This window comes from Tigriopus californicus, chromosome 6 (genome assembly GCF_007210705.1).
Source record: "Tigriopus californicus strain San Diego chromosome 6, Tcal_SD_v2.1, whole genome shotgun sequence".
Lineage (NCBI taxonomy): Eukaryota > Metazoa > Arthropoda > Copepoda > Harpacticoida > Harpacticidae > Tigriopus > Tigriopus californicus.
In genome coordinates this window covers 4,464,000-4,474,689 of record NC_081445.1, presented here as the reverse complement: position 1 = coordinate 4,474,689, position 10,690 = coordinate 4,464,000, and the positions used below count along the sequence as shown (strand labels likewise).

Sequence of the window (10,690 nt, the reverse complement as noted above, 5' to 3'; positions counted from 1 at the left end):
ACATCAACATTTATCCCTGAGCTCAGATTTCAGGTTCGCCAAAGAGCTTTGAGCTCTGGTGGCCAGAAATGACCTTCAGTGTGACTTGAGTCCGGCCAGATCTGCCCCGAGATGGCGAGGGTAAGTTAACCAGAGAACAACGGGATTTTCCATGAAATCGTCCATCGTAATATCCAGTTTCTGATTGGTGGTCAGCCCTGGTTCTAGTTTTTCATGTCTGAGTTCTTGGTGCAAAAGGCGCGGGCCACACTATTATTGGGCCAGAATCCATTCTCTAGGTCTGGTTCAGCTAGCGCTCTTAGCCTTCGAGCTGGTCAGGGTTGCCGTCAGTATGTTTGAATCCCAGCCCATAGGCAGCCCTATCTCTTCGCAACAGGTTCTAACGAGTTTAGGCCTTGGCATCTGGTCCTTCCTCCCCCTTCATGCCATACTACATCACTGCACTATCCACAGATTTGGCCAAGAATTGGTCTTTCGAAACCTGGGAACCAGTAAAAGGCCAGAATGGACGAAATTGTCGAACTCAGAGTTCGCCGATATACACACAATGATTTAAAAGATGCACATCAATGAAGTGGTGTACATACTGTTGGGCCGGACATTCATCGTCACAACTAGGCAAAGGCCTGGTGCGATTTGCTGAAATTTTCTCATTTAAGCATTTTGATCCATTGTACAGCATTAATTCAATGTAAAAATTGACCCTGTTTGATGTCATTAAAAATTTTTAGGGCAATATTTCTTGTCGAAAAGTCAATTAGTAACGTAAAAGATTATCTTTTTAGGCACCAGTGAAACTCAGTGTTAAGTTTTCTATTGGCGCTTATATTTTACAAACACTGATGGGCACAAACCAGGAATTTTGAGACAGATTCTCTGTCTCAATGTATTTTAACCATGTTTAACGTTTATGTTCATCAGCAAGCCCGGCCAAAACTTGCAGATGAATATGGCCTTTCTTGACAACGGGCCGATACCCCTATGAAAATATGTTAAGATGTGTCTGTTTTTTTAATAGAGAAGGATTTTCCATAAACGAAATTGTGGCCCAACCTTTAACATGGTGTGTTTCCAAAAATGTAATGAGAAAGGAGTGACAGAGCTATTTGAAACTCGGAGATTCCCGTGAGTAAATTCCTCCTCCACTGTCAAGAACTGTTTGCATCAACATCGGAATCAGTAGTGGAGGAGTTCCAGGGCTGCCAAGAAGAACACCATCCCCTTTTGTAGCCTTTCACGGAACCCGAGATGGACGTGGCCTTCAAGAAGATGAAGAGTTAAGTCCCCTCAACTTCTGGGGTCTCTTCTTTCCTATTTTTATTTCTCTTGACCCAAGCCCAGCCTCATCCTCCACTTTTCTTTCTTCCCACCTTCTTTATTCACAAGAAGGGGCCCAGGGACATTCCAGTATTCGTCGCAATTCTGCCAAGCACTTTCACTCTCTCAATAATACATCCTTTATCAATAAGTATTTAGATCTACTCAATGACAATGAGGATGGTCATAGCCTGTAATTAGATAAAAGACCTTGTGCTACAGCGTTCAAGAAGGGCGTTGTTCAAGTATTATGCTGTCGATTTATTTGCTCCATTGATTTGTAGGGCTCAACATTGCAGTAAGATATATAGATAGTCTTTTTACCATATGCATTTATATTGTAGATATAATTTCTGAAAATATAGATTTTTGACTCCTGTGCTCTCCACAGAAAACAAATCCGTTGGGATTTATGCCTGGAAAAGGCACTAGAACTCCAAAAATAGTTTTCAATCTCTTTCTTTTTGTGGGATCGTCTTCTTAAGATCCAATTGAACAGCTCAAATCTCCTTCAAGTTTCTGAATAATCTTGCAAGCGAGTCACAGCCATGAGCAGGGGGCGTGGTCCTCTTCGCCTTCCTGGTTCGTTCCTGGGGCCGGGGCACTCAAGTTTCCCATATCAACACATACACACAATTATGTGCCTACCACACCCACTCTAGTTGTACTGTAGATCATTGGGGAAGTCATCATTTTTCAATGTTGGTTGGTTTTGGCTGAGTGGTGGAACACATTCCTCTTTCCATTAGCTATATTGCTCTAGCAAACGACTATGGGGTGTGGTTACAGTTGTTCGTATTGAGAGAGGCGTTTTCGCATATCTTCATTTTCCATCCTCACAGATTTCAGCTCATTCATGAGCACCTAGAATCAATCCAAAGACACTTTTCAGTGGTCAGGGATAGGAAAAAATTGGCCGCCCCAATCTTGCCCCATCAATTGGTAACAGCGGCCAAGCTTTTGAAGAGCCCCATCAAAAAATGGGGACGGGTTGCGCCCTTACCTGGTTCTCCCTTTCGAGGTAAGTGACTCTCTGCATGATTTGGGATTCCTTTTCCCGCCTGAGGTCGCGGGATCGTTTGGCAGCCTCATTGTTTTTGGCTCTTCGCCTCCAGTACTTGTCGTCCTTGTTCTCATCGGGCACGGACTCCTTGCGGCTTCGCTTCACGGCTCTTTTGGGTCGTCCGGACTCTTGGACGTCCCCGCTGGTAGATTGAACTGGTGAGATTCCGCCCATGGAATGAGGAGAGGGAGTGCCATGTAGGGAATTGGTGGGCGATGAAGGGGCAGGAGTGGGGACCATGGCATCCCCAGAGTAGCGCCGCATGGGAGAGGTGTTGGTTAAGTCTGAAGATTGGGCTAAAACCAGAGTGAAACAAGTGAGGCGGCGATGCATTTCACAAAAGTAGATTTTTTTTTGCATTGCCGTTAAGGAAAAGCCCTCTGATGCTCAAGGGAATAACACCTTTTGGAGCTCCTGGTAAGACAAGAGGATTTAACCTATTTGAATTTTGACTATACAATTTCTTACATGCGTGTGACACTGAGATGGCCCGAGTGAGAGGGCGAAGGGAGGCAACCATGTCGTGGTTGTGATGATCAGGTGAGGCGGGCATGAGGAGACCATCGCCATGGTTGGAGGTGTGCATCAGGTGAGTGGCTGATCCGTTCATGGATTGACTGGATTGGATCATGCCTCCATCGTGGGTGGTGGGCATGGTGAGGGAGGAACACACGGGAGGGAAGTCCAGACGATGCTCCAGGTTGACTTGGTACTGTTTGCTGTTCATGGAATCCATGGAGGAGGCGTGACTGTTGGTCATGGTCATGCCATGATCACTGGTGATGATGTTTTGTGACTCGCTAATGAAGACTAGAAAGGAGTAGGAGAATATTTCGTGGTGAGAGCACGAGGTTCGAGTGCCTCTCTGACGGCTCAATCTGATGGAGAAGGAAGACACTCACTTTTTCCTTCGATGGTGTTTGGACTGGAATGATGCTGATTGGGAGGGACCACATTTTCCAGAAGGAACTCTTCCAAATCCATGTACTGAAGGTTAATGACATCTTGGTTGTTTGAAGTTAAATGGCTATTTGTGCTATGATCTTTAGGACCTAGAATGGAAATAATCCCAAGCACGGATTGATTATGTCCAAGAGAGGCTACTTTGATGTCGATGCCATCCTATTTAGGTGAATAGTTCTAATCAAGTTTGGGACTGCCTAAGCCGAAATTCTATACCTATGCCGTATTTGAATTGCGTCAAACAGCATGGGAAAGTAAATCTCTAGAGGATGACGATGAGAGCATTGTTTAGAGATAGTCAAGGATTTCTCTCTCGTTTGTCCCTGTGGTGTCCTTGGACTCGCCGGAGACATGTGACCCTTTAGCTTTGACTTTTGTTTCCTCAAGGAGAGACAGTCAAGGCTTGGCCAGGGTCAGGAGTACAAAGAATGTATTCTTTGACAGACCGGGTAAACGAATGGAATATGTGGGCTTCGTAGCTTAAAGATGGGAGAAATTTTATGCAAAATGGAAAAGATCCTGGATGGGATTGGATTGTGCACCACAACTGCAATCGTAAACCTGAACTCATTGGCTTTAATTTTAGGAACAATATAGAAATATGTCAGGAATATCTGGGCTCGAGTCCAAAAACTACGTTGGTTAATTTTTCCATTTTTTCCCAATTTCGAGCAAAAGACTCGAATGCACTTGGACTCTACCTCAAACTCGCCCCAAACGTACTGCATTTTCTTTGTGTTAAGTCATTTATATTCAAAAACGTCTGATAAGATTACGCTACACATGATGCTAACTTTAGCTGATTATGGGGAGATTTAGGCAAGCTCTGGCAGGTTCGTTTGTTTGCTGGTACCAGTGTCAGTGATGCAAGTTTGGGACTTCAAACACATTTTTGAGAAGCTGACCCTTCATTCATATTACTTTATGAGGAAAGGTCAGCTTCGATAAAACCAGTTTGAAACGTCAATTTTGCATCACTGGCATTGGCAGGCAAGTTTGTTTGCTGATACCAGCGCTTGCCTAAATGTCCGAATTTTGAATACTTACGGTAAACAAGTTAACTTGATCGTCTATTCGATCCCTTGAGCAAGTTCTACTAGACCAAGGACTATAATAGCTCACAGTACATTGCCCCCAAATTAAACGTAACCTCGTCATAATTTGTAAACCAAGATGTGTGCCCCTAGTGGCATTTAAAGGCCAACCACACCCTGGTGGATGTTTTAGATGACAAGACCAAACTTATGTCAGGGCCAGATAGATCTAGATAGAGACTCTCTAATGGCAATGGATGGCTGAAAGTCATTTCAAATACCATTTGGTATGTACTTTTAGCACAAGCCTATTTTTTGACGTGCTTCACCGGAAGAGGTTGGACATTTAGTAACCTTTTGCGGTACACGAGGGCTGCATTATGTTCATGTCAATACCAATTGGAGGGAGAATAAAACCCAGAGCTTTTCGTGAGGCATGGAATTGAAAAAGAAAAAAAAACCTCGGCTGAATTTATTATGTGGCTTACGTACTATCGCTTAATCAATTTAGACAAAGGGAGGTTATTAAAGAACTGTCGCATTGAATCGTGCAGCAATGGTTTTGGGCTTGTAAACCCAACCAAAGTTCTTATTCATGCTCTGATATTCTGCTCCAATTCAAGCTTGGTGACTTTTTCCACCATATGGCTTCATTTCTATGAACAAGGATTTAGAGTCCGATGGAAGAGAGAAAGGCAATCCTCTCCAGGGTTAATGAATGTTCTGAAGGAGGGGAATAGAGACACCGTCAATTTACTACCGCAGGAATGCGCACCATGTATTCAGAGCTAGCTATTAAGGCAAAAAGCAATTACATGTTTTTTAAATGCCACAACAATCTCATTGTTTTTAGAGTGTCTGTGGCCATTAATGAAGCCCTACAGGCTTTCAAACAGTGGGACAAAATATCAAATCGGACGTAGCGCCCAAATAAAACACAATGCGTTCCAACGTGTTTTACAGCCTTTAAAGACTTTTAACTTGTGACCGCAGAAAGCGTTTGTGAAGTGGAGAGCCCCTTCTCTTTGTCTAGAAAACTGCAATCCAGTGAAAAGGCAGAAGGTACAAATAACATAGAAAACGAGCATCGCAAGACATGTTATCTCGAAACAAATGTCAGATATTTTCCTTTCAAGAAAGGGTTGGGAAAGTATGTGGTTCAAAAGACAAAGGTCTTGCTAGGGGACGATCAATATGAATACGAAAACCGGATATTGTTTTCCAGCTCTAACACCGAATAGTTCTGTATGTTTTGGAAATTTGCATTTTATCCCCTCAGTTTGATTTACTCACCAACCATTGGCTCAACTTGACATTTTAAAAGCACCAATGTTGCAAGCTGGTGAGTATTTTTAACAAGATTCATCAAAATCATACGAGGAATCTTGCATTTTGCTGATTGGTCAAACCAGCTTTGGAGCGACTTTTTATAAAAGAAGCAAAAGCTCTTTTTTTCCTCGCAGAAAATGTTGGTGTGATCTTTCAAAAAAAGTTGTATATATTTGACATTTTTCCCCGTCCTATTCTGAAAAGGCTGCTCCAAGCACCAATCTCGAATTCGTGCTCTGATCCGTTTGTCGGGCTAGATTGCAATGATTTGAAGTGATATTGCTTTTTGGAATTGATATTGATACACTCGAAGAAAAAGCCTGGAGATGAATCCCTCTTTTTGAGTCAACATCGAAAAATAGTCTGTTTGAATATAACGAATCTAGTAATATTTCGCTGAAAAAGTCACTCTCTCGTCTCTCCAGTTCTTGGCAACTTTTGAAGCCTCACAAAGGTCATCGTGAGTTGTTCAATATTTGCTAAGATTATAATGTTGACACCGCTTTTTTAACAATAATCAGGGTCGTTATTATAAGGCCTAAAGGCGCTCAGTTCAAGTTTGAAAGCCTTCTGCTAATAAACAGTTTTGTTCCCAATAAAGAGATCTAAAAATGTTTAAATTTGGTAGAAGCAAGAAATGATCAGAAAGTTTTGGCCAGGCCCTATTTGACTTCGCGTAACAAAGACGAAATAAATAGTATGGATGGACACATGTCAGTCACATAAAAACCTGACCTCAGTCACTTTCTAGTTCCTCTTTGAACTGTTTTATGTTTCACGAAATCATGAGCAGCTTTTTTATTTGTCACACGAATTCCCCCCATTAACAAACTGAAGTGAACAATGCTCAGCCTTGACCGTCAGAACGAGATCACTGATCAGTGTAAAAGTACACACTCATTTCTGCTTATTTCAACGCCTGAATCTCCATATTCCTGGAATGGTTGGGATATGCACTACCACCTAAAGTGATTAGGAAAGAAGAACTAGTTTGTTGCCATTTCCAATGGTCATCATCGTCATCATCATTATCATCATCATCATCATCATCCACTAATAGATTCCCGAGCTTACCTGTCCAGAGCTCTGTGGGTTGGGAATAAGCCAGGACACTTCCACCAACATCGACCAAACCGTTTCTGGCCATCTTCATACTCTTCGGGGTGACAAATCGAGGGCTTGAAAACTCCAGATCAATCCAAAGGTCGAACGACAACTTGATTGCGGTTGCACTCTTTGGAATTCTATCTGGCAGCTGAAAGACGAACGGAGTCAAATGTTGCGGTCAAATTGAGATTGATGGAAAATACTGTAAAAGTATCACAGAAGCATTCAGTAATGAAACGGATGCTTATGCCCATATTGCGAGTTTGACATCCCCGTAAACATGTGTACATAATTGTAGCAATCAGTTCGCGCCCGACACCTGATGTGACTTTGTCACTTATGAAATGAAAAGGAAAACAAAGAAAAGTAAAGTGAACATAAAAACATAAAACGCTCCCCGTATGCATTATTGTATGGGCAACCCGCACAGTTGCTTGCACACACACACACCATCACTCACTTTTTCTCTGAGCCACAACTCCTCTGCACCGAGGCCTCAAGCCGACTTCAAACAAGTTCAAGTCATTTCTTCAGTTCGCTTTATCGCCTGCTTCTCAAGTTGATGCAGTCAAGACTAGAGGTCTAAATGCCCAGAAGGCCTAGACTTTCAACAAAGAGCAATATTATGACTAGAAAGGGAGCTAAATAGCGTTTGTCCATGTTCTTGGATTTGAACAACAAGTCCTTTTGACGATAAGGTCAATTTCAGTGGTTTGTGGGCTGTTAGTGGTCTAAAGACCATACTTAAGATCCAAGTCAGCCTTCATGTGGACATTTGAAAGCAAGGAACCAGCCTTTTCTCTCGTTTAGCCCTCTAGAATAGAGACAACAAGATAACAGCATCACCACCACCACCATCATCACCTATGTATGCCTTCAGCCAGCCAGCCAGCCAGCCAAGCCAAACCAGCCCGTTGTTCGAGAGCAACACCCGTTCGAAACGAGTGTTGCTCACAATAGGAGCGCGAGCAAAGCGTCCTCCCTTGTCTCTAGTTGCTCACGTTTGGGCCTCTCCCTTCCCATCTTACCAATCTAAAGTCCTACCCTCGGCTCATTCAAGAAAACACATTTTTCTACATTTTTCCTCATGTTAATCATTATTTACCCAACGAAAACTGGCCCACCGGTAAGAGCTTTTTGAGATGGCCATTTTGACTATTGCTTTGTTTGTTATTTCAGTTCTGATCTTATCATCAACGAATAATCGCTCCGAGCAGAGATGAAGCACAATAGGATTTAGGTTTCATTTTTTTTTTAAACACCAATTAGGTACTTGGCTTTTGGGCAATATTTGTCCTATTTGGATTTGGAACCAATTTTTCTTGGCCATTATTGACTGTTCGAAACAAGACCCCAGAATAACCCTAACTGCTGATCATCCACCTTGCCCTACAACAACATTTTCCACTGAAAATCCCCCTAAAACTCGGTATTTAAGGTCTTCAAATAGATCGTATGAAGTGAATCGAGTCAGCGCCATTGCTTGGTGTATCAAAGCTCCCAATTCATCGCAGATCTGCCACGGTTCGTTAATTATTGTCCGCCCTGTGTTTTACTATCTCGATCCAAGTCTCTTCTTGACTAAACTACATAGTATCCTCCCTGAAGCCAGTAAAAAGATCTGACGATTCCCACCGATTGGCTGACTTCTAAAATGTGAGTTCTGAGTTCTACAACGAGTGTCTACAGTGGCAACACAGCGCCGACCTTCAGTGATAGACTCGTCTCAAGGTCATCTGTCCAAAGCTCGCTGCTGCCTCCGCATCCACCTAAGTCCCCACCAGTGGCCACAACACTCATGAGCCGAGGACGAGCAATGGGAGAGGTCTTGCTTGCCCGAGGAGCAAGTACGAAGGGAATGTGTGTAAAAGCACCTCTGAACACGAGAACACCGGGCAAGCTGCTGGCCCTCGACCGCTTTGGAAGCCTCCAATTGCGTCGTCCTCCGCGTTCTCCACCCAGAAAATACGAGATTCGGCGCACTCTCCGAATGGAGGGATGGCCCATGCCGGAACACGCTCAATTGTATTTGAACGTGAGATTGGTCTTTGTTTTTATTAAGGTAAGGTTGTACCATGGTCTTTAGGAGGTAGGAGGTTTGTCTGCCTAGCCAATGGTGGATGAGATGAGATCTTGAAGCAGATGTGTTCCCGCCCGTTTGCGATGGCTTTTGAATGACCTTCAACTTTCTCAGACCTTGGCCATGAACGGCCTTGAGCAGCAACTTGCTCACGAGGGATCGTAAACCGTTGAAGCTTACAGTACATCGAAATACAAGCTTGAGCAAGAGCACTTCTATTCAAAATTGTAGGGCCAAACATAGTGCTAGTAAATACAAACTTACTTCAAGAACGATTTTAAAGAGCACTCACTGACACTGGCACAGCTTAGCAACTACTTGTTCATGGTACATGTACTGGCTAGATGGATATCCAAGCATGCACTCGGGCACCCGCCGGACCCCCGGGCCCCAACATTCATGCCACCTATACTGGGCACACTCACTGCTACAATAACTACTACAGCTTCAATAACATAGGGATGGCATGAAGGATGACTATATTGATAGAGGAGCATCCTTTCTGTTCACACTGCGATGCATTCGTTTGACATTGTAATCGGATGGATATTACTTAATTCCAATTCCACTTGAAGCGAACATTCGAGTTCCAGATTGAGGGGTTGGGATAAAAATTCATGGAAAAAAGTTATTCTTGAAAAATGTTGATGGTAGTATGATCGGCAGGTTAAATATTGGTTTTTGATACTTTAAATGAGGTCCGGTCGTTTTTATCAGGATGCTCTGGCATTTGTGCTAAATTGATCGTTCACCGTTCCGATTCCAGGATCGAATCGTAATAACTAGTACTGATTTCACGAAGATATATGGAACGGCCAATCAGTTTTGCGCGCTTTCAGTTTACAAAGCCAGAACTCTTCAGGAACAAAAATTGAGCCCTCGTAAATCATAACTCCAAGATAAACGATGTATCAGTCATAATTAAAAAGTCCCGCCAATAAGGCCAGAACAAAGGCCATGCCAACGCTTGTTTAGACCATCTGCCCTCTCAATCATGTTAGCTTCCATTTAGTAAACAATTCATCTTTGAGCCATGTCTGTTTAAATAATTAATCTTAAGCGATATGTAAAGAATGGCATCAAGTTAGAACCAGAAAACAAGCGACAATGACATGTTTCTATTGTGTCAGAGCCATGAAATTTCGAGTCTCAGCCTTGAAAATGTGGTTATTTGTTCCTCTGATGCTCTGCGATTTTTTTGTGTCATGTGGGTTATGCAAGTAGATACTCCGCTTCCGCTTAAGTCATATATCATCAGGAAAGAGTCAAAAAAGTAGATCATTGCAATTAAAAAGACCCTTAATGTTTTGGAAATGGCTTGCAAAATGCATTCATTTTTTTCATATCCATTGTTTTTGCTTTCATATTTTAGGTTACTTCCAGTTTGGTATGAACAGTTTGGTTTGAATGCATCTCAATATGGACAACCAACCAATGCATTATCATATGGTACATATACACACTCAAAAGGTCATATTCGAATTCAGTATCCTTGGGATGGAGCTTAAATAACAACCTGTCTGGAAAGAGCGGTTGTCCTCGTACAGAAATCCTCTGAGCTCTTCCTCTTCATGAGAGAGACGAGAGTGCGAGCTTACATTGGGTTGGCCAAGACGCCGCCGATCATGATGATGATGATGTTGTTGTGGTGACGGCCGTGTTGCCGTGTTGCCGTGTTGCTCTGTTGCCTTGATGCTATTGCCATTCAAACACAACACGGTTCCCGAATCTTCGTGGCAGTGCCTCCCTCGGTTGAAACGTAGAAGGACGATGATCGGCATAGGCATAGGCATAGAT

The 10,690-nt window shown here is 42.9% G+C and overlaps 1 protein-coding gene and 1 long non-coding RNA gene across 3 annotated transcripts; one reads left to right on the top strand and one right to left on the bottom strand.

The window, feature by feature from the left end:
- Positions 1-1,554: 1,554 nt before the first annotated feature.
- Positions 1,555-9,323, bottom strand: LOC131882161 (hepatic leukemia factor-like). 2 transcript variants are annotated; one of them, XM_059229224.1, is made up of 6 exons: positions 9,158-9,323; positions 6,781-6,961; positions 3,283-3,432; positions 2,849-3,190; positions 2,321-2,676; positions 1,555-2,181 (listed from the first exon to the last, which is right to left on the bottom strand). In XM_059229224.1, exons 2-6 carry the CDS (start codon positions 6,857-6,859, stop codon positions 2,101-2,103), a joined length of 1,008 nt encoding a protein of 335 aa, XP_059085207.1. In that variant the 5' UTR covers positions 6,860-6,961; positions 9,158-9,323; the 3' UTR covers positions 1,555-2,100. The 2 variants fall into 2 exon arrangements, with proteins under 2 accessions (XP_059085207.1, XP_059085208.1); XM_059229225.1 differs by lacking the exon at positions 9,158-9,323 and adding an exon at positions 7,274-7,418.
- Positions 8,373-10,365, top strand: LOC131882162 (uncharacterized). Its single transcript, XR_009373454.1, has 2 exons — positions 8,373-8,875; positions 10,266-10,365. It is a non-coding gene; the product is annotated as an uncharacterized LOC131882162 (long non-coding RNA).
- The last annotated feature ends 325 nt before the right edge of the window (positions 10,366-10,690 follow it).

Bases quoted from the DNA above. Each gene is read 5' to 3' on its own strand.
- LOC131882161 (XM_059229224.1), bottom strand. From the start codon at position 6,859: ATGAAGATGGCCAGAAACGGTTTGGTCGATGTTGGTGGAAGTGTCCTG. The intron at 3,433-6,780 runs GTAAGCTCGGGA...TTTCCATTCTAG, and splicing joins ACCCACAGAGCTCTGGACAG to GTCCTAAAGATCATAGCACA. The intron at 3,191-3,282 runs GTGAGTGTCTTC...ACTCCTTTCTAG, and splicing joins AAACACCATCGAAGGAAAAA to TCTTCATTAGCGAGTCACAA.